Source organism: Heterodontus francisci, chromosome 9, assembly GCF_036365525.1.
Source record: "Heterodontus francisci isolate sHetFra1 chromosome 9, sHetFra1.hap1, whole genome shotgun sequence".
In the NCBI taxonomy this organism is placed as follows: domain Eukaryota; kingdom Metazoa; phylum Chordata; class Chondrichthyes; order Heterodontiformes; family Heterodontidae; genus Heterodontus; species Heterodontus francisci.
This window is the reverse complement of record NC_090379.1, coordinates 120,359,580-120,383,841: the sequence shown is the minus strand read 5'-3', so window position 1 is coordinate 120,383,841 and position 24,262 is coordinate 120,359,580. Positions and strand designations below refer to the sequence as shown.

The 24,262-nt window shown below is 46.9% G+C and overlaps 2 protein-coding genes across 2 annotated transcripts in view; one reads left to right on the top strand and one right to left on the bottom strand.

Moving 5' to 3' along the window:
* LOC137373406 (uncharacterized) overlaps positions 1-9,922 on the bottom strand; it is a 129,945-nt gene extending 120,023 nt beyond the window's left edge. Inside the window, 1 exon segment of the mRNA XM_068038223.1 lies at positions 9,468-9,922. The gene's annotated coding sequence lies outside the window, so the exon portion shown is untranslated.
* Positions 9,923-20,212: 10,290 nt separating this feature from the next.
* LOC137373405 (zinc finger protein 585A-like) overlaps positions 20,213-24,262 on the top strand; it is a 92,283-nt gene continuing 88,233 nt past the window's right edge. Inside the window, exons 1-2 of the mRNA XM_068038222.1 lie at positions 20,213-20,339; positions 20,989-21,889. Of these exons, the coding sequence (XP_067894323.1) occupies positions 20,213-20,339; positions 20,989-21,889 (1,028 nt within the window). The remainder of the gene's footprint in view (positions 20,340-20,988; positions 21,890-24,262) is intronic.

The following is a 24,262-nucleotide window of genomic DNA, read 5'->3' as shown; positions in this document are numbered from 1 at the left end:
GGCCCCATTTGTTTCTTGCCCTTGATTTCTATGCCTTCCACTTTTGCCGTTTTGTTTTCTGCCTTTCATTTTTATCCTTGTTGCCTCTTCAGGCTCCCCGCTCAGTTTACCATCCCCTGCCATTCTAATTTAAATCCTCCCCAACAGCACTAGCGAACGCCCCTGCGAGGACATTGGTTCCGATCCTGCCTGGGTGTAACCCGTTCCGCTTGTACAGGTCCCACCTTCCCCAGAACCGGTCCCGATGTCCCAGGAATCTAAATCTCTCCCTCCTGCACCATTTCTCCAGCCACGTATTCATCTGGTCTATTCTCCTGTTCCTATACTCACTAACACATGGCACAGGAAGTAATCCTGAGATTACTACCTTTGAGGTCCTGCTTTTTAAATTTCACTCCTAAATCCTTAAATTTATCTTGCAGGATTGCATCCCTTTTTCTACCTATGTTGTTGGTACTGACATGTACCACGACCACTGGCTGCTCACGCTTCCTCTTCCGAATGTCCTGCAGCCGCTCCGAGACATCCTTGACCCTAGCACCAGGGAGGCAACATGCCATCCTAGAGTCTCGTTTGCGGCCACAGAAACGCCTGGCTGTTCCCCTTACAATTGAATCGCCTATCACTATGGCTCTCCCAGTCTTTCCCCCCCTCTGCTGTGCAGCACAGCCATCCATGGTGCCACGAACTTGGATTCCCCTGGGAGGCCATCCCCCCAAACAGTATTTAAAGTGATATAGCTGTTTGAGAAGGGAAGGCCACAAGGGACTCTTGCACTACCTGACTGTGCCTACTACTCCACCTGGTGGTCACCCATCCCTTTTCTGCCTGTGACCACCTCGTTAAACGTGCTATCTACGACGTCCTCAGCATCGCAGATGTTCCACAGTGAATCTATCCACAGCTCCAGCTCTGTAATGGGGGTAGCCAGTAGCTGCAGATGGAGACACTTCCTGCACACATGGTCGTCAGGGACAGTGGAAGCATCCCTGATTTCCCACATAGCGCAGGAGGAGCATATCACGGGTGCGAGCTCTCCTGCCATACCTATCTTTAGATTACTTACTTACTCCCTTTAATTAAAAAAATACTAATGATGCTAAGGACCATGTTCTACTCCAAACACTACCCACTACAATCTAAACTCCTTAATAAATTACACTAATTTAAATACTTTAGTCGTACTAAACTCATCACTTTTACGATAAGTTTTAAAAAAGAACTTTCCTCTGATTTTTTAAAGCTATTTACAGGCTCTCACAGCTGTTACTCACCAACCAATCATCTTGCAGCTTTCCTGTGATGTCACTGTTAACTTTTTTTTCCAAACTCCGGCGCGCCTGGACTGCTCTCACACAGGTCCGCTCCTCTCTGCTCCCAGAAGGTAAGTGACTGGGCCTCGATCCTCAGGCTCAATTTATCCTTTTCTCTCGCTTGGTGTTCTCCCCACAGGTCTGCTCCTCTCCCGGAAGGTAAGTGGCTACTCCAGTTCAGTTTCTGGTCAATGGTAACCCCTAGAATGTTGATAGTAGGGAATTCAGTGATTGTAATGCTATTGAATGTCAAGGGGAGATAGTTAGATTCTCTCTTGTTGGAGATGGTCATTGCCTGACACTTGTGTGGCGCAAATGTTACTTGTCATTTATCAGTCCAAGCCTGGATACTGTCCAGGTCTTGCTGCATTTCTACACGGATTGCTACAGTATCTGAGGAGTCGTGAATGGTGCAATCAGCGAACATCCCCACTTCTGACCTTATGATTGAATGAAGGTCATTGATGAAGCAGCTGAAGATGTTTAGGCCTAGGACACTACCCTGAGGAACTCCTGCAGTGATGGCCTGGAGCTGAGATGATTGACCTCCAACAACCACAACCATCTTCCTTTGTGATAGGTATGACTCCAACGAGTAGAGAGTTTTCCCCCCGATTCCCACTGACTTCAGTTTTGCTCGGGCTCCTTGATGCCATACTCGGTTAAACGCTGCCTTGATGTCAAATGCAGTCACTCTCACCTCACCTCTGGAGTTCAGCTCTTTTGTCCATGTTTGAATCAAAGCTGTAATGACATCAGGAGCTGAGTGGCCCCGGCGGAACCCAAACGGAGTGTCACTGAACAGGTCATTGCTAAGCTTGTGCTGCTTGATAGCACTGTTGATGACAGCTTCCAACACTTTACTGATGATTGAAAGTAGACTGATGGGGTGGTAATTGGCTGGGTTGGAATTGTCCTGCTCTTTGTGGACAGGACATACCTGAGCAATTTTCCACATTGCTGGCTGTGATCAGCAGCCTGAAGGAAGAGGATGGCTCAGTAATGACTTCGCAGTCCGACATACTAAGGATCAGCAAATCCTTTTATGCTGGGCTGTACGACGTGAAGCCCACGGATAGCACAGCTTCCCAGTCCTTCCTGTCATTTATCACTGAGGTCTTAGATGACAGCATGAGGGAGAGACTGGACAAACCGCTAACTCTGGATGAGCTGACAAATGCCGTCAGGTCCTTCGAGACGAGTAAAACTCCCAGAAGCGACGGCTTACTCGTTGAGTTGTATTCGGCTCTGTGGGACTGGATAGGCCCAGACCTGCTGGAAGTGTACAAGAGGATGCTTCTGGCTGGCAGCATGTCAGTAATCCATGAGGAAAGGCATCATCGCCCTCATCTACATGTGGAAGGGGGAGAGGGCGGAAATCAGAAATTGGCAGCCCATCTCACTGCTTAACGTTGACTACAAGATTCTGTCCAAAGTCATCGGCAGTCGGGTCAAGCCTGCTCTGGAGTTGGTGATTCACCCTGACCAGACCTGTACTGTACCCGGCAGGAAAATCTCTGATAGGTGATCGTATCCCTCAGTAGCACAAGACTATGTATGGGACGGGAGGGTGGACACCTGCCTCATCAGCTTGGATCAGGAGAAGGCTTTCAACAGGATTTTGCACACCTACATGATGGATGTGTTCTCCAAAATGGGGTTTGGGGAGGAAATCGGCAATTGGATCAAACTGCTCTACACAAACATCAGTAGCTCAGTCTCGATCAATGGGTGGAATAAGAAAGTTTCCCGATCCAATCTGGTGTCAGACAGGGCTGTCCTCTCTCCCCTGTCCTATTTGTTTGCTGTATTGAACCTTTTTCTGAGTCTATTAGGAAGGATGCAGGCATAAGAGGGGTGACAATCCCAGGCAGCAAAAGCCTCCCTGTACATGGACGATGTCGCCGTCTTCTGCTCGGATCCGCCATCTGTTTGCAGACTGATGACCATCTGCGGCCAGTTTGAACTGGCCTCAGGAGCCAAAGTTAACCACAGCAAGAGTGAAGCCACGTTCTTTGGGAACTGGGCCGACCGATCCTTTGTTCCCTTCACGTCAGGTCAGATTACCTGAAGGTGCTGGGGATATGGTGTGCACCAAAACCTGGAAGGAGCAAGTAGCCAAGGTACACAATAAATTGAGCATGTGGGAGCAATGATCTCTCTGCATTGTGGGTAAGAACCCAGTCATCAGGTGTGAGGCTCTCACGTTGTTGCTGTATGTGGTGCAGGTCTGGTCCATAACCCACTTCTGCACTGCGGTGGTCACCCAAGCCATTTTCTGTTTTATCTGGAAATCTAAAATGGACCGGGTCCGGAGGGTCACGATGTTCAAACCTCAGGGCGGCACAGTGGCTAGCACTGCAGCCTCACAGCTCCAGGGACCCGGGTTCGATTCTGGGTACTGCCTGTGTGGAGTTTGCAAGTTCTCCCTGTGTCTGCGTGGGTTTTCTCCGGGTGCTCCGGTTTCCTCCCACAAGCCAAAAGACTTGCAGGTTGATAGGTAAATTGGCCATTATAAATTGTCACTAGTATAGGTAGGTGGTAGGGAAATATAGGGACAGGTGAGGATGTTTGGTAGGAATATGGTAGTGTGGGATTAGTATAAATGGGTGGTTGATGGTCGGCACAGACTCGGTGGGCCGAAGGGCCTGTTTCAGTGCTGTATCTCTAATCTAATCTAATCAAAAAGGGCGGAAAAAATGTACCCAATGTCACCCAAATCCTGATGACCACCTTCGTGTGCGGCTACATCAAGCCCCAGTACGCAAACACCAAGTGTCACTACGTGCTGAGGTTCTATCTGTCCCTGGTGTTGCGAAGAATGGGCCTGGTCACATTGCCGCGGAACGCTCCATCCAGTTGGACCGCACTGTACCACTTATCCTTTGTGGGAAAGTTTCTGCGGGAAAACACCTTTGACCACCAATCCATCAGGCAGTGGTCCTCAAGGGAAAAGGAGATGGTGGATCTTGTCAGAAGGTTCCCCGAACAGACTGCCAAGGTCAATTGGCAGAATGCCTCATCACCAGAACTTTCAAACAAACACAAAGACGTAGCTTGGCTGGTGGTGAGCAGGATCCCAGTCAGATCCTTCCTGCACACCCAGAGTCTCGCCTCCTCCACACACTGCCCTTGAGGTGGCTGAGGTGGGGAAGGGACAGTTGCCCACCTCCTTCTGGAATGTGTCTTTGCAAAGAAGGTGTGGAGAGAGAAGCAGTGGTTTTTGTCGAGGTTCATCCCAAGCAGCTGTGTAACACAGGAGTCTGTGCTCTACAGGCTGTTCCCAGGGACACCAAGATAAACATCAACTGTGTTGGAGGACTATCAATTCAGTGAGAAATGCTCTTTGGTCTGCCCGAAACTTGCTGGTCTTCCAGTGCAAAGAGTTGTCCATGACCGAGTGTTGCAGACTGGCACATTTCAAGGTCCAGGACTATGTGCTGAGGGACGCACTAAAGCTTGGGGCAGCTGTTGCAAAGGCTCAATGGGGAAAGACCACTGTGTAAGATCCTCCCACCAAAGTGAGCTGAGGGGCTCGACCCATGGGAAACCTCTCGGGCTGTATACAGCAAATATGGGTTTGCTGTAAAATGTACATGACATGTAAAACGGAATGGAAGGGTTGTGAGGCAACTCACTCCTCTATCGAAGAACACTGATTTCCTTTGCACTTTTTGGAATGTCAACCTGGTGCTGTTTTGAACTGTTTTGTAATGTATTTTTTATAGATTTTATGAATAAAGTATAGATTTTGGGAAAAAAAATTTCCACATTGCCAGGTAGATGCCAGTGTTGTAGCTGTACTGGAACAGCTTGGCTAGGGGCACGACAAGTTCTGGAGCACAGGTCCTCAGTACTATTGCCGGAATATTGCCAGGGCCCATAGCCTTTGCAGTATCCAGTGCTTTCAGTCGTTTTTTGATATCATGCAGACTGAATCGAATTGGCTGAAGTCGGCATCTGTAATGCTGGGGACTGAAGGAGGAGGCCGAGATGGGTCATCAACTCAGCACTTCTGGCTGAAGATTTAGTTTAGTTTAATTTAGAGATACAGCACTGAAACAGGCCCTTCGGCCCACCGAGTCTGTGCTGACCATCAACCACCCATTTATACTAATCCTACACCAATCCCATATTCCTACCACATCCCCACCTGTCCCTATATTTCCCTACCACCTACCTATACTAGGAGCAATTTATAATGGCCAATTAACCTATCAACCTGCAAGTCTTTGGCATGTGGGAGGAAACCGGAGCACCCGGAGGAAACCCACGCAGACACAGGGAGAACTTGCAAACTCCACACAGGCAGTAACCAGAATTGAACCCGGGTCGCTGGAGCTTTGAGGCTGCGGTGCTTCAGCCTTATCTATCACACTGATCTGCTTGGCATCCCTCATTGAGGATGGGAATATTTGTGGAACCCCACCTCCTCCAGTTAGTTGTTTAATTGTCCACCACCATTCACGGCTGGATGTGGCAGGATTGCAGAACTTAGATCTAATCCGTTGGTTATGGGATCACTTAGCTCTGTCTATTGCATGCTGCTTACTCAGTTTGGCACCCAAGTAGTCCTATGTTGTAGCTTCATCAGGTTGACACCTCATTTTGAGGTATGCCTGGTGCTGCTCCTGGCATGCCCTCCTGCACTCTTCATTGAACCAGGGTTAGTCTCCTGGTTTGATGGTAATGGTAGAGTGGGGGATATGCCGGGCCATGAGGTTACAAATTGTGGTTTAGCACAATTCTGCTGCTGCTGATGGCCCACAGCGCCTCATGGATGCCCAGTTTTGCATTGCTAGATCTGTTCAAAATCTATCCCATTTAGCACAACGGTAGTGCCACACAACACGATGGATGGTATCCTCAATGTGAAGGCGGGACTTCGTCTCTACAAGGACTGTGCTGTGGTCACTCCTACCAATACTGTCATGGACAAATGCATCTGCGGCAGGCAGATTGGTGAGAACGAGGTCAAGTATGTTTTTCCCTCTTATTGGTTCCCTCACCACCTGCCGCATATCCAGTCTAGCAGCTATGTCCTTTAGGACTCAGCCAGCTCGGTCAGTAGTGGTGCTACCGAGCCACTCTTGGTGATGGACATTGAGGTCCCCCACCCAGAGTACATTTTGTGCCCTTGCCACCCTCAGTGCTTCCTCCAAGTGGTGTTCAACATGGAGGAGTACTGACTCATCAGCTGAGGGAGGGCGGTAGGTGGTAATCAGTAGGAGGTTACCTTGTTCATGTTTGATCTGATGCCATGAGACTTCATGGGGTCCGGAGTCGATGTTGAGGACTCCCAGGGTAACTCCCTCCCTACTGTATACCATTGTGCTGCCACCTCTGCTGGTGCTGTCCTGCCAGTGGGACAGGACATACCCGGGGATGGTGATGGCAGTGTCTGGGACATTGTCTGTAAGGTATGATTCCGTGAGTATGACTATGTCAGGCTGTTGCTTGACTAGTCTGTGGGACAGCTCTCCCAACTTTGGCACAAGCCCCCAGATGTTATTAAGGAGGACTTTGCAGGGTCGACAGGGCTGGGTTTTCTGTTGGCGTTTCCGATGCCTAGGACGATGCCGGGTGGTCCGTCCGGTTTCATTCTTTTTTTATTGACTTCGTAGCGGTTAGATACAACTGAGTGGCTTACTCGGCCACTTCAGAGGGCATGTAAGAGTGAACCACATTGTTGTGGGTCTGGAGTCACATGTAGGCCAGACCAGGTAAGGACAGCAGATTTCCTTCCCTAAAGGACATTAGTGAACCAGATGGATTTTTAAAACAATTGACAATGGTTTCATGGCCATCATTAAACTAGCTTTAAATTCCAGATTTATTCAGTGAACTCAAATTTCACCTTCTGCTGTGGTGGGATTCGAACCCATGTCCCCAGAGCAATACCCTGGGTCCTTGACCAAAATTGCCACTCCCCCTCCCCTCTTATCCCCCTTCCTATAGCCTCTGAAAACGCTGTAACCAGGAACTTTGAGCTGCCATTCCTGTCCCTCCTTCAACCATGTTTCTGTAATAGCTATGACATCATACTGCCACTTGTCTCTCTGTGCCCTCAGCTCATCTGCTTCATTTGCTATACTCCTTGCATTTGAAATAGATACCCTTGAACACTGCCAAACTCTTTTTTAAAAAATATTTTCGAACCCTCGTTTCCTCTGTCTTCCAAACTCATCCGTTAATTTTGTGCCTTCCATTTTCATTTCTGATTTTGTCCCAGATGAGTCTACCCTCAGGTCCCATCCCCCTGCCAAACTAGTTTAAACTCTCCCCAACAGCACTAGCAAAACATCCCGCAAAGAACTCAGTCCCGGATCTGTTCAGGTGCAACCCATCCGGCCTGTACAGGTCCCATCTCCACCCCGCTGCCCGCCCCCCCCCACCCACCCCAACCAGAGCCTGCCCCAATGTCACAAGAATGTGAAGCCCTCCCTCCTGCACCATCTTTCCAGCCATGCATTCATCTATCTAATCCTCTATTTCAATACTCCCAGTGCCACGCGCAAGTGAGTAATCTGGAGATTACTACTTTTGAGGTCCTGCTCGCTAATTTCTTACCTAGCTCCCTAAATTCTGACTGCAAGACCACTTCGCTTTTTCTACCTATGTTGCTGGCTCCAATGTGGACCACGACTACTGGCTATTCACCCTTCCCCTTCAGGATGCTCTGCAGTCGCTCAGTGATATCCTTGACCCTGACACCAGGGAAGCAACTCACCATCCTGGATTCATGTCTGCGGCCACTCCTGCCTATTCCCCTGACTATTGAATCACCTATCACTATGGCTCTTCCAGTCTTCCTTGTACCCCCCGTGCAGCTGAGCCACCCGTGGTGCCATGGACTTGGCTGTGGCTGCACTCACCAGGTGAAGCATCACTTTCCTCAGTATTCAGAAATGAATACCTGTTGGCGATTGAGATGCACTCAGGGGTCTCCTGCACTACCTGCCTGATTCGTTTTGACTGTCTGTTGGTCACCCATTCCCTCTGTCCCTGCATGCTCTTAAGCTGTGGGAAGACCACATCTATAAAAGTGCTATCCATGGAGCTCTCATCCTCAAGAATGCACCGGTGTCGCCAGCTGCCGCTTAAGTTCCAAAACCCGGAGCTCAAGCTGCCGCAATTGGCAACACTTCCTGCACAAATGGTTCTCCAGGATACGGGAAGCATCCTGGAGCTCCCACATAGCACAGGAGGTGGACTCTCGAGGTTGAAGCAACCCTGCCATTCCTTTATTTAGTAGTCGACGTTTTGCTACTGCTAATAAAAACCTTACCAATACTACAACAGCTTAGGATTATTAATAGAAACATAGAAAATAGGAGCAGCAGTAGGCCATTTGGCCCTTCGAGCCTGCTCTGCCATTCATTATGATCATGGCTGATCATCCAACTCGGTAACCTGTTCCCGCTTTCCCCCCCATATCCTTTGATCCCTTTCGCCCCAAGAGCTATATCTAACTCCTTCTTGAAAACATACAATGTTTTGGACTCAACTGCTTTCTGTGGTAGCGAATTCCACAGGCTCACCACTCTCTGGGTGAAGAAATTTCTCCTCATCTCAGTCCTGAAAGGTTTATCCTTAGACTGTGACCTCTGGTTCAGGACTACCCCACCATCGGGAACATCCTTCCTGCATCTACCTTGTTAAGTCCTGTTAGAATTTTATAGGTTTCTATGAGATCCCACCCCCCCCCCCCCCTCACTCTTCTGAACTCCAGCAAATATAATCCTAACCGACTCAATCTGTTATCATACATCAGTCCTGCCACCCCAGGAATCAGTCTGGTAAACCTTCGCTGCACTCCCTCTATAGCAAGAACATCCTTGCTCAGATAAGGAGACCAAAACGGCACACAATATTCCAGGTGTGGCCTCACCAAGGCCCTGTATAGTTGCAGCAAGATATCCCTGCTCCTGTACTTGAATCCTCTCGCTATCAAGGCCAACATACCATTTGCCTTTCTTACCGCCAAAAACCTTACTAGTACTGATAAATCCTACTAGAAATCAATACTAAAAAAAACCTTAATTAAAAAAAACAGCTACTCACTTGTTCCTTATTAAGCTATTTATACACACACCCTAACAGTAGCTATTTAGAGTTATCCCCTAACAGTTATTCACCAACCAATCATCTTACAGCTTTCCTGTGAAGTCACTGCTCAGTTTGTTTTCAAACTCAGGCCCTCCTGAAGTCCTCTCCGCTGGTAAGTGTTCTAGGCCTCGATCCTCGGGCTCTATTTATCCACTCCTCGCTCAGTGTTCTTCCCACAGATCCACTACTCTCCCAGAAGGTAAGGAAGTCTTTGTGGAACCGGGGAGGGGGTAAACCCCCTCCCTTTATAACTGAGCTAAGCTTCCTTTAAAGTTTTGTCCTTTGATGTTACAGTTTATTAATCCTTATTTCCTCCAAAAGAGCTGGAAATTTGGCGGCCATTAATCCCTGGCCTGTCACTGGGAGAAGCCCCGGAGCTGCCGCCCCGCTCGGTGCAAACGCGGAACCGGGAGCTTCTAATTAGAGGTGTTGAGGCCTAGGGGTGTTTCTAAAGCCCTGCCGCCCACTCGCCGGCTCCATCGCTGTCTCCGCCCTGCCGTCGCTTACCGGAAATGCGACTTACGAACGTCACTCCACCGCCATCACTCGCACTGCAAATGCTCCAAATACTGTGCCGAATGCGCCTGCGCATTTGGTCCTTGAAGCTCCTGACAGCTCGCGATGTCTTGGTGATTGACGGCACCAATCGCAAGAGGGGGCGGGAGAGCGGCGCTCTGCCCGCTCCTTGGCGCAAGCCCCGCCCCACCCTCTCTCCGATTGGTTGGAGGATCCACAGTCCTCCAGTCCCGCCCCCCGCTCGTCCTCTTGCTCCAGAACTACCGTTAATCAGCCGGTTGGACTGGCCGTGTGAGCTGAGCATGCGCGGCGGCAGGTGCTGTGCTTCCATCAGATGAGAGGGAGGTGGTTGAATAAATAAAAAGTGTTGGAAATACTCAGCAGGTCTGGCAGCATTTGTGGAGAGAGAAGCAGAGTTAACGTTTCAGGTCGGTGACCTTTCATCAGAACTGGTAAAGGTTAGAAATATAATAGGTTTTAAGTAAGTTAAGCAGGCGTGGGCGAGAGGAGAAAATAGAGGTGTTGATAGGACTGAGGGCCATAGAGATTAACTGACAAGGAGGTCATGGGGCAATGGCAGATGGAGCGGTGAAAGACACTGCATTAGTGCAGAGAGAGAGTGTGAATGACAATAAATAAGTGGGTTAATAAAGCCTGGGGCTCACAGGCTGCAGACACACCAAAATGCGGAGCCAGGAGACAATCTAAACAGCGAGACCACAACAAACAACAAGGTCAACCCCAGCCACGGCTTCCACTGCTTCCCTCCAGCCCGAATCTCACCAAAAAACGGAGAGCAGAGAATGTCCCAATTCCAGGAGAGGCAGGGAGCATCTCTAAATGGAGGAGGAATGAAGACTGGTTAGGGACCGTCTCTAAATGCAGTAGAAAGGGAGGCTGGTCAGGGTGCAACTCTAAATGGAGAAAAAATTCAGACTGGCCAGGAATTATCTGTCAGTGGAGGAGAAATGGAGACTGGGTGGGTAGGGATATGTCAAATACACATAGTGTCGGCCATAAACCCGTTTAATAACATCCAAATGCCATGTTCAACAACCCCTGTTTTGGAAGAACTAAGGATTAACAAACTGTAACATCAGAGGCCAAAACTCTAAAGGAAACTTAGCTCAGTTATAAAGTGGTCTGGGGAGAGGAAGGAGAAACCATTTGGGACACAGCACAGGCCGGAAGGTCCCCCCTCCCCCATTCTCTGGTTCCACAAAGTCTCCCCCTGGACTGGGCCACACCTGGGCAGGGCTGGCTCAAGATGCAGCAAGCTGAGCTGTGGACTGGGAGGAGTGGGGGGTTTGACTGACAGGCCTGGGGAGGGGGATATCAGGGCAGGTACACACACTGCTCCCCCCTTTCCTCCTGGAGTTTTACTGGAGTCGTGTTGCTAAGTGTCTCCCTATCCCGGTAATGTCGGCGGATTGTAGGTTACTGTCAGTTGCTATTGGGGAAGTTGAAATCCCTGACTATTATTACCCTATTATTTTTACACCTCTGAGATTTGCCTACATATCTGCTCCTCTACCTTTGCTGACTGGAGGCCTGTAGTAGACGCCCAGCCAAGTGATTGCCCCCTTTTTGTTTTTAAGTTCTACCCAAATGGCCTCATTTGAGGAACCTTGTAAGATGTCATCCCTCCTTACAGCATTAGTTGACTCCCTGAGCAACAGTGCAATGCCACCTTATTGTCAACTCATTAAAAAGAAAATATTGAAAATAAATTGATGGAAATCTGCATTAAAATAGCAGACTGAGGAGTTCACAGGAGCCTAACTGCTGGTACAATTATACAACAGACATTTGATCTCCACATAAAGAAGGAATTCCATGTTTTATTGATGCGTAAGTGTTAGACAGCAGGATAACTAAAAATGCATGAGACGGAACATCCATGAGAGTGTGATCCTGATAGTTACTCTTGGATCACTCCCACTGTGGAACTCCACCACTGACCCTGCAGAAAGTCCCGCAAGGGAGACTGGTCAGTAAAATGAAAGCCCGTAGGATACAGGGGAATAGAACAAAGAAAATTACAGCACAGGAACAGGCCATTCGGCCCTCCAAGCCTGCGCCGATCCAGATCCTCTATCTAAACATGTCGCCTATTTTCTAAGGGTCTGTATCTCTTTGCTTCCTGCCCATTCATGTATCTGTCTAGATATATCTTAAAAGACGCTATCGTGCCCGCGTCTACCACCTCCGCTGGCAACGCGTTCCAGGCACCCACCACCCTCTGCGTAAAGAACTTTCCACGCATATCCCCCCTAAACTTTACCCCTCTCACTTTGAACTCGTGACCCCTAGTAATTGAATCCCCCACTCTGGGGGAAAAAGCTTCTTGCTATCCACCCTGTCTATACCTCTCATGATTTTGTACACCTCAATCAGGTCCCCCCTCAACCTTCGTCTTTCTAATGAAAATAATCCTAATCTGCTCAACCTCTCTTCATCGCTAGCGCCCTCCATACCAGGCAACATCCTGGTGAACCTCCTCTGTACCCTCTCCAAAGCATCTACATCCTTTTGGTAATGTGGGGACCAGAACTGCACGCAGTATTCCAAATGTGGCCGAACCAAAGTCTTATACAACTGTAACATGACCTGCCATCCCTTGTACTCAATACCCCGTCCGATGAAGGAAAGCATGCCGTATGCCTTCTTGACCACTCTATTGACCTGCGTTGCCACCTTCAGGGAACAATGGACCTGAACACCCAAATCTCTCTGTACATCAATTTTCCCCAGGACTTTTGCATTTACTGTATAATTCACTCTTGAATTGGATCTTCCAAAATGCATCACCTCGCATTTGCCCTGATTGAACTCCATCTGCCATTTCTCTGCCCAACTCTCCAATCTATTTATATTCTGCTGTATTCTCTGACAGTCCCCTTCACTATCTGCTACTCCACCAATCTTAGTGTCGTCTGCAAACTTGCTAATCAGACCACCTATACTTTCCTCCAAATCATTTATGTATATCACAAACAACAGTGGTCCCAGCACGGATCCCTGTGGAACACCACTGGTCACACGTCTCCATTTTGAGAAACTCCCTTCCACTGCTACTCTCTGTCTCCTGTTGCCCAGCCAGTTCTTTATCCATCTAGCTAGAATGTGTCAGGTTGGATCCAGAATTGGCTCAGGGACAGGAAACAAAGGGTAGTAGTCGATGGATGTTTTGTGAATGGAAAGCTGTTTCCAGTGGTGTTCCACAGGGCTCAGTGTTGGGTCCCTTGCTGTTTGTTGTTTGTGGTATATATTAATAATTTGGACCTAAAATGTGGGAGGCATTTTTGGGAAATTTGCTGATGGCACAAAAATTGGCCGTGTAGTTGATAGTGAAGAGCATTGCCGCAGACTCCAGAATGATATCAATGGTTTGATTGAGTGGGCACAAAAATAGCAAATGGAATTCAATCCAGGGAAGTGTGAGGTAATGCATTTGGGGAGGGCAAATAAAGTGAGGGAATACACAATAAACGGAGGATATTGAGAGGGGTAGAAGAAGTGAGGGACCTTGGAGTGCATGTCCATAGGTCCCTGAAGATGGCAGAACAGGTAGATAGAGTGGTGAAGAAGGCATATGGAATGCTTTCCTTTATTGGCTGTGGTATAGAATTCAAAATGCTGGTTCGGCCACAGTTGGAGTATTGTGTACAGTTCTGGTCAGCACATTATGGAAAGGACGTAATTGCTCTGGAGAGAGTACAGAGGAGATTTACAAGAATGTTGCCAGGGCTTGAGGGTTGCAGCTATGAGGAAAGATTGGATAGGCAAGGGTTGTTTTCCTTAGAACAGAGGAGGCTGAGGGGTGACTTAATAGAAGTGTGCAAAATTTTGAGGGGCTGAGCTAGAGTAGACAGGAAGAACCTGTTTCATAGAAAATAGGAGTAGGCCATTTGGCCCTTCGGGCCTGCTCCACCATTCAAAAAAGATCATGGCTGATCGTTTAATTCAGTACCCTGTTCCTGTTTTCTCCCCATATCCCTTAATTCCTTTGGCATTAAGAAATATATCTATCTCCTTCTTGAATATGTTTAATGACTTGGCCTCCACTACCTTCTGCAGTAGAGAATTCCACAGGTTCACACCCTCTGAGTGAAGAAATTTCTCCTCATCTCAGTTCTAAATGGCATACCCCGTATCCTGAGACTGTGACCCCTGGTTCTGGACTCCCCAGTCATCGGGAACATCCTCCCTGCATCTAGTCTGTCTAGTCCTGTTAGAATTTTATAGGTTTCGATGAGGTCCCCTCTGATTCTTCTAAACTCTAGTGAATATAGGTATGTCGACCCAATCTGTCTTCATACGTCAATTCTGCCATCCCAGGAATCAGCCTAGTAAATTATCTTTGCACTCCCTCCATGGCAAGAACATTCTTCCTCAGATAAGGAGACCAAAACTGCACACAATACTCCAGATGTGGTCTCACCAAGGCCCTGTATAACTGCAGTTAGACATCCTTGCTCCTCTACTCAAATCCTCTTGCAATGAAGGCCAACATATAATTCGCCTTCCTAACTGCTTGCTGCACCTGAATGCTTGCTTTCAGCAACTGGTGTACGAGGACACCCAGGTCTCGTTGCACCTCCCCCTTTCCCAATCTATCACCATTCAGATAATAATCTGCCTTTCTGTTTTTACAACCAAAGTGGATAACCTCACATTTATCCACGTTATACTGCATCTGCCATGCATTTGCCCACTCACCCAACGTCCAAATCTCAATGGAGCCTCTTTTGCATCCTCCTTACAGCTCACATTGCACCCCCACCTCCCCCCCCCCCCCCCACCCCCAGCTATGTATTGTCTGCAAACTTGGAAATGTTACATTTAGCTCTCTCACCCAAGTCATTAATATATATTGAATAGCTGGGGTCCTAGCACTGATCCCTGCAGTACCCCACCAGTCACTGCCTGCCACTCGGAAAAAGACCTGTTTATTCCTACTCTCTGTTTCCTGTCTGTCAACCAATTCACAATCCATGCCAGTATATTACCCCCAATCCCATATGCTTTACTTTTACACACTAACCTCTTATGTGGGACCTTATCAAAAGCCTTCTGAAAATCCAAATACGCCACATCCATTGGTTCTCCCTTATCTATTCTACTAGTTACATCCTCAAAAAACCCCAGTAGATTTTTTAAGCATGATTTCTCTTTCGTAAACCCATCCTGACTTTGTCCAGTCCCTTTATGCTTTCCAGGTGTTCTGCTATCACATCCTTTATAATACTCTAGCAATTTCCCCACTACTGATGTAAGGCTAACTGGTCTGTAGTTCCCTGTTTTTTCTCTCCCTCCTTTTTTAAATAGTGGGGTTACATTTGCCACCCTCCAATCTGTAGGAACTACTCCAGAGTCGATAGAATTTTGGAAGATGACCACCAACACATCCACTATTTCCAGGGCCCCTTCCTTTAGTACTCTGGGATGTAGATGATCAAGCCCTGGGGATTTGTCAGCCTTTAACCCCATTAATTTCCCTAGCACTATTTTTTTTTTACTAATACTGATTTCCTTCAGTTCCTCCCTCTCATTAGACCCTTGGTTCCCTAACATTTCTGGGAGGTTATTTGTGTCCTCGTTTGTGAAGACAGAACTAAACTATGTGTTTAATTATTCTGCCATTTCTTTGTTCCCCATTATAAATTCCCCTGTTTCTGACTGTAAGGGACCTACATTTGTCTTTTTCTCTTCACATATTTATAGAAGCTTTTACAGTCAGTTTTTATGTTCCCCACAAGTTTACTCTCATACTCTATTTTCCCCCACTTAATCAACCTCTTTGTCCTCCTTTGCTGAATTCTAAACTGCTCCCAATCCTCAGACTTGCTGCTTTTTCTGGCAATTTTATATGCCTCCTCTTCGGATCTAATACTATCCCTAATTTCTTTTATAAGCCACGGTTGAGCCACCTTTCCGAATTTTTTTTTTGCGCCAGACAGGAATAAATATTTATGAATCTTTAAATATTATCCATTGCCTATCCACCATCAACCCTTTTAGTAAAGTTCCCCAATCTACCATTGACCAACCCACGCCTCATACCTTCGTAGTTTCCTTTATTTAGATTCAAGTCCCTAGTTTCGATTCAACTACTTCGCTCTCCTTCGTAATGAAGAGTTCTGTCATGTTATGGTCGCTCCTCCCCAAGGGACCCCGCACAACAAGATTGTTAATTAATCCTTTCTCAATGCACAATACCCAGTCTAGGATAGCCTGTTCTCTAGTTTGTTCCTCAATGTATTGATCTAAAAAAACTGTCACGTACACACTTCAGGAACCACAGTATTATTGCTAATTTGGTTTGACCAATCTACATGTAGATTAAAGTTACCCATGATTACAGTTGTACCTTTATTGCATGCGTCTCGAATTTCCTGTTTAATATCATTCCTTACATCTCCACTATTGATCAGGGGCCTATAGTCAACCCCCACCAACGTTTTCTGCCCCTTGGTGTTTCTTTGCTCCACCCATACAGATTCCACATCATGATTTTCCGAGCCAATATCCTTCCTCACTATTGCATTGATTTCCTCCTTTACTAACAACGCTAACCCTCCTCCTCTCCCTTTTTGCCTGTCTTTCCTAAATATTGGATACCCCTGGATGTTCAGTTCCCATCCTTAGTCACCTTGCAGCCATGTCTCCGTAAACTCAACTAAATCATAACCGTTTATATCTATTTGCGCTGTTAATTCATCTACCTACCCTAGTGGAGAGGATATTTACCAGGGGCCACAGATTTATGGTGATTGGTGGAAGGATTAGAGGGGACGTGAGGAAAAATGTTTTACCCAGAGGGTGGTGAGTGTCTGGAATTGACTGCCAGGAACGGTGGCGGAGGCAGAAACCCTCAATTCTTTGAAAAGGTACCTGACACGCACCTGAAGTGCTGTAACGGCAAGGCTATGGACCAGGTGCCTGAAGGTGGGATTCGATCGGGCGGCTAGTTTTTTTGGCTGGAACAGACAGGGCGGGCTGAATGGCCTCCTTCTGTGCCGTAATTTTTCTATGGTTTTTGGAAAGTTGTAGGCTCAGGAAGTGGGGCCTCCAAGAGTGTAAGAAAGCTGGGTTTCAGTATCCTGACAAATACATGGTGAGGAACCAGAGCAATCCTTATTAAGGAACGTGTAGGGTTTTATCAGCCAGCATAGATCTATGGATGAATGATGCCTGACTTCCTGAACTGTCTTACATTGAAATAAAAGCAAAATATTGCAGATGCTGGAAATCTGAAATAAAAACAAGAAATGCTGGAACCACTCAGCAGGTCTGGCAGCATCTGTGGGAAGAGAAGCAGAGTTAAAGTTTCGGGTCAGTATCTCTGCCAACCGAAAAATGATCCACCTATTCTAATCTCACCTTCCAGCATTTGGTCCATACCCCTGCAGATTACAGCACTTGAGGTGCATATCGAGACTCCTTTTGAATGAGTTGAGGGTCTCTGCTTCAACTATTCTTTCAGACTGTGAGTTCCAGACCATCACCACCCTCTGGGTGAGAAAGTTTTTCCTCATCTCCCGTCTCATTTTTCTACCAATCACTTTTAAATCCTCCCCCTCGTCACTTAACTTTCTGCAAAGGTCAATAGACCCTTCACCTCCACTCTACCCAGGCCCCTCAAAATTTTGTACGTTTCAATCAGCCTTCTCTGTTCCAAGGAGAACAACCCCAGCCTATCCAATCTTTCCTCATAGCTGCATTTTTCCAGTCCTGGCAACATCCTCGTAAATCTCCTCTGTACCCTCTCTAGTGCAATTACCTCCTTTCTGTAATGAGATGACCAGAACTGCACACAGTACTCAAGTTGTGGCCTAACCAATGAGTTTATATAGTACCAGCATAACCTCCCTGCTCTTGTATTCTGTACCTTGGCTGATAACGGAAAGGATTCCATATGCTGCCTTAACCACCTTATTGACCTGTCCTGCTACCTTTCGGGATCTGTGGACATTCACTCCAAGGTCCCTCACTTGCTGTACACTTCTCAGTATTTTCCCATTAATTGTGTATTCCTTTGCCTTGTTTGACCTCCCCAAATGCATCACCTCACACTTCTCCAAGTTGAATTCCATTTGCCACTTTTCTGCCCATCTGACCAGACCATCAATATCTTCCTGCAGCCAACAGCTATCCTCCTCGCTGTCTACCACACGACCAATCTTTGTGTCATCCGCAAACTTCTTGATCATACCCCCTACGTTTATGCCCAAATCATTAGTATATACCACAAAAAGCAGGGGACCCAGTATGAGCCCCGCAGAATGCCACTGGAAACGACCCTCCAGTCACTAAAACAGCCGTCAACAATTACCCTTTGTTTCCTGCCACCTTGCTGTATTTCCCTGGATCCCATGGGATTTTATTTTTTTTGTCAAAAGCCTTGCTAAAATCCATGTGGACGACATCAACTTCACTGCCTTCATTTATCTTCCTCGTTACTTCTGCAAAAAATTCCATTAAGTTGGTCAAACAAGATCGTCCCTTAACAAATCCATGCTGACTATCCTTGATTAACCTGTGCCTTTCTAAGTGACAGTTTATCCTGTCTCTCAGAATAGATTCCATTAGATTAGACTGACTGGCCTGTAATTATTTGGTCTATCCTTTGCTCCCTTTTAAAACAGAGGTACAATGGTCATAGTTCTCCGGTCCTCCGGCACCACACCTATATCCAGTGAGGACTGGAAAATGATAGTCAGACCCTCGACAATTTCCTCTCTTGCTTCTTTTAACAGTCCAGGATACATTTCATCTGGCCCTGGTGATTTATCAATTTTCAAAGATGCTAATCGCATTAATACTTCCTCTCTTCCTATGTTTATCACATCCAATACTTCACACTCTTTCTCCTTAACTACAATATCTGCCTCGTCTCCCTCTTTTGTGAAGACAGACGCAAAGTATTCATTAAGAACCATCCCAATATCTTCCAGCCCTACACATAGGTTACCTTTTTGGTCTTTTATGGGCAGTACTCTCTCCTTAGTTATCCTATTACTCTTGACGTATTGATAAACCATCTTTGGGTTCACCTTGATTTTGCTTGCCAATATCCTTTCATGCCATCTCTTTGCTTTCCTAATTTCCTTTTCGATTTCACCCCTCCACTTTCTATACTCCTTTCGCTTTCTGTCGTATTGAGTTCTCGGTGTCAGACATGAGCTTTCCTTTTCTGCCTTATGTTACCCTGTAGGCTCCTTGACATCCATGGGGCTCTAGATTTGGCCGTCTCACCCTTTTTCTTTGTGGGAACATGTTTACGCTGGACCCCTTGAATCTCCCCTTTGAATGCCTCCCACTGTTCTAACATTGATTTACCTTCAAGTAGCTGTTTCCAGTCCACTTCCGCTAAATCACTCCTCAGTTTAGTAAAATTGGCCTTGCCCCAATTGAGAACTCTAACTCCTGTTCTATCTCTGTCCTTTTCCATAATTATATTAAAACTGACTGAATATGTTCACTACCACCAAAATGCTCTCCCATTGCCACCCCTTCCACCTGCCCATCTTCATTTCCTAAGTCTAAGTCTAAAACTGCAACCTTTCTTGTTGGACTTGCTACATACAGGGCAAAAACGTTCTCCTGAATGCACCTCAAGAATTCTGCTCCCTCAATTCCTTTCACACTAAAACTATCCTAGTTAATATTGGGGGAGTTAAAATCCCCTGCTATCACTGCCCTTTTGTTCTTGCACTTCTCAGAGATTTGCCTGCACATCTGCTCTTCTATCTCCCTCTGACTGGGGGTCTATAGAACACTCACCAGCAGTGTGATTGCCTCTTTTCTGTAACTTAACTTAATCGATATGGCCTCATTTGATGAGCCTTCCAACATATCATCCCTCTTCACTGCTGTCATAGTCTGCTTGACCAAAATTGCTACTCCCCCTTCTTATCCTCCTCCCTATCGCATCCGAAAACCCTGTAACCAGGAACTTTGAGCAGCCATTCCTGACCTTCCTTAAGCCATGTTTCTGTAATAGCTATGACATCATACTGCCACTTGTCTATTTGTGCCCTCAGCTCATCTGCTTTATTTACTATACTCGTTGCATTGAAATAAATGCCCTCGAGCACTGCCAAACTTTTTTTTTAAATTTTCTAACCATCATTTCCCCTCTCTTCCAGACTCCTCCATTAATTTTCTGCCTTCCATTTTCATTTCTGATTTTGTCCCAACTGAGTCTACCCTCAGGTCCCCAGCCCCCTGCCAAACTAGTTTAAACCCTCCCCAACAGCACTAGCAGAATGTCCCGCAAGAAACTCAGTCCCAGCTCTGTTTTGATGCAACGTGTCCGGCCTGTACAGGTCCCAGAGCTGGTCCCAATGTCCCAGGAATCTAAAGCCCTCCCTCTTGCACCATCTTTCCAGCCACGTATTCAGCTGTCTTATCCTATTTTTATGCTCACTTGCGCATGGTACTGGGAGTAATCTGAAGATTACTACTTTTGCGGTCCTGCTTCCTAATTTCTTCCCCAGCTCCCTAAATTCTGACTGCAAGACCACATCCTTCTTTCTGCCTATGTTGTTGGTTCCGATGTGGACATTTGAACCCAGTAAGATCCAACAATTTCCCAGATGAGATGGTGAAGGGAGGTAGATTGGAGGGGACTGTACAGCAGGGCGCATGCACTATCATCCTGAGCCAGGAAGCAGGAGGAGAGAATATTGTGAATTTCTGTCCTGACTGATAGAGATTGCTTTTGCAGGGTATAAGAATGGGAGGATTTGCAGACAAGAATGTCAAGTCAAAAATCACATCAAGATCTGATGGAGACACTCGATTCATCAGGACCTGAATAATGTGGAAGGGGAACTATTTGTCTATTCTGACTGTGCAAAAAGATTTCAAGCATCAGTGTTACTGGAAACACACTGAGAAACACACACACCCGAGTGAGAATGTTCCAGCCCACTAACTGTGGAAAGAGCTTTAACCACTTACACAACCTGAAAAATCATCACCATTCACAACGGGGAGAAACCGTAAAAGTGTTCCATGTGTAGGCGAGGCTTCAGCTGATCATCCATCCTGGAGAGACACAAGGACACCTGCAGCACGGAGCAACCGTGGAAATGTGTCGACTGTGGGAAGGAATGCAAGAGTCCATCCCGGCTTGAAATTCATCAACGCAGTCACACTGGGGAGAGGCCATTCATCTGCTCTGTGTGTGGGAAGGGATTTACATGTTCATCCAGCCTCTATACACACCAGCGAATCCACACTGGGGAGAGGCCGTTCACCTGCTCTGTGTGTGGGGAGGGATTCAGTCAATCAGCCCACCGGTTGAGACACCAGCGAGTTCACACTGGGGAGCGGCCGTTCACCTGCTCCATGTGTGGGAAGAGATTTGCTCGATCATCCCAGCTCAATGAACACCAACTTGTTCACACTGATAACCGACCATTTCAATGTTCTGTCTGTGAGAGGAAATTCAAAAGCAACAAGGATTTACTGAAACACCAACTCACTCATGCTGGGGAGAGGCCGTTCACCTGCTCCATGTGTGGGAAGGGATTCACTCAGTCATCCCACCTTCTGGCACACCACAGAGTTCACACTGGGGAGAGACCATTTCAATGTTCTGACTGTGAGAAGAGCTTTAATAGGAAAAGGGATCTACAGATCCACCAACGCACTCACACTGGGGAGAGACCATTCACCTGCTTAGAGTGCGGAAAAAGATTCGCTCGGTCATCCCACCTTCTGGCACACCACAGTGTTCACACTGGGGAGAGACCATTTAAATGTTCTGACTGTGAGAAGAGCTTTAAAAGGAAAAGTAATCTCCAGATCCACCAACGCACTCACACTGGGGAGAGACCATTTAAATGTTCTGACTGTGAGAAGAGCTATAAAAGGAAAAGTAATCTACAGATCCACCAACGCACTCACACTGAGGAGAGACCATTTACCTGCTTAGAGTGCGGGAAAAGATTCACTCGGTCATCCCACCTTCTGACACACCAGCAAGTTCACATATAACGGCACAGATTGGATTCTGCTGTTGCTGCTGTTAATCACATCCAGAACTGAATCATGACTGGAATCCAGTTTTCAGTGGTGTTCCACAGCGCTCAGTACCAGGTCCCTTGTTTTTTCTCAGTACCAGGTCCCTTGTTTTTTGTTATATATATGATTTTGACTAAAATGTAGGGAACATGATTAAGAAGTTTACAGATGAGACAAAAAGTGACCGTGTGGTTGACAATGAGGAAGAAAGCTGTAGACTGCAGGAAGATATCAATGGACTGGTCAGGTGGGCCGAACAGTGGCAAATGTAATTCAATCCGGACAAGTGTGAGGAAATGAATTTGGGAATAGCTAACAAGGCAAGGGCATACACAATAAAGGGTAGGACACTGAGAAGTGTAGAGGAATAGAGGGACCTTGGAGTGCATGTCCACAAATGCCTGAAGGTGGCTGGACAGATAGATAAGGTGGTTAAGAAGGCATACGGGATAGAACAAACAAAAAACAGTACAGCACAGGAACAGGCCATTCGGCCCTCCAAGCCTGCGCCGATCTTGATGCCTGCCTAAACTAAAACCTTCTGCACTTCCGGGAACCGTATCCCTCTATTCCCATCCTATTCATGTATTTGTCAAGATGCCTCTTAAATGTCACTATCGTACCTGCTTCCACCACCTCCCCCGGCAGCAAGTTCCAGGCACTCACCACCCTCTGTGTAAAGAACATGCCTTGCACATCCCCTCTAAACTTTGCCCCTCGCATCTTAAACCTATGTCCCCTAGTAACTGACTCTTCCACCCTGGGAAAAAGCTTCTGACTATCCATTCTGTCCATGCCGCTCATAACTTTGTAAACCTCTATCATGTCGCCCCTCCACCTCCGTCGTTCCAGTGAAAACAATCCGAGTTTATCCAACCTCTCTTCATAGCTAATGCCCTCCAGACCAGGCAACATCTTGGTAAACCTCTTTTGTACCCTCTCCAAAGCCTCTACGTCCTTCTGATAGTGTGGCGACCAGAATTGCATGCAATATTCTAAGTGTGGCCTAACTAAAGTTCTGTACAACTGCAGCATGACTTGCCAATTTTTATACTCTATGCCCCGACCGATGAAGGCAAGCATGCCGTATGCCTTCTTGACTACCTTATCCACCTGCGTTGCCACTTTCAGAGACCTGTGGACCTGTACGCCCAGATCTCTCTGCCTGTCAATACTCCTAAGGGTTCTGCCATTAACTGTATACTTCCCACCTGTATTAGACCTTCCAAAATGCATTACCTCACATTTGTCTGGATTAAACTCCATCTGTCATTTCACCGCCCAAGTCTCCAACCGATCTATATCCTGCTGTATCCTCTGACAATCCTCATCATTATCCGCAACTCCACCAACCTTTGTGTCGTCCGCAAACTTATTCATCAGACCAGCTACATTTTCCTCCAAATCATTTACATATACTACAAACAGCAAAGGTCCCAGCACTGATCCCTGCGGAACACCACTAGTCACATCCCTCCATTCAGAAAAGCACCCTTCCACTGCTACCCTCTGTCTTCTATGACTGAGCCAGTTCTGTATCCATCTTGCCAGCTCACCTCTGATCCCGTGTGACTTCACCTTTTGTACCAGTCTGCCATGCGGGACCTTATCAAAAGCTTTATTGAAGACCATATAGATAACATCCACTGCCCTTCCTTCATCAATCATCTTTGTCACTTCCTCAAAAAACTCAATCAAATTAGTGAGACATGACCTCCCCTTCACAAAACCATGCTGCCTCTCGCTAATAAGTTCGTTTGTTTCCAAATGGGAGTAAATCCTGTCCCGAAGAATCCTCTCTAACAATTTCCCTACCACTGACGTAAGACTCACCGGCCTATAATTTCCTGGATTATCCTTGCCACCCTTCTTAAACAAAGGAACAACATTGGCTGTTCTCCAGTCCTCTGGGACCTCACCCGTAGCCAATGAGGATGCAAAGATTTCTGTCAAGGCCCCAACAATTTCTTCCCTTACCTCCCTCAGTATTCTGGGGTAGATTCCATCAGGCCCTGGGGACTTATCTACCTTAATGCTTTACAAGACACCCAACACCACCTCCTTTTTGATAATGAGATGACTGAGACTATCTACACTCCCTTCCCAAGGCTCATCATCCACCAAGTCCTTCTCTTTGGTGAATACTGATGCAAAGTACTCATTTAGTACCTCGCCCATTTCCTCTGGCTCCACACATAGATTCCCTCCTCTGTCCTTGAGTGGGCCAACCCTTTCCCTGGTTACCCTCTTGCTCTTTATATACGTATAAAAAGCCTTGGGATTTT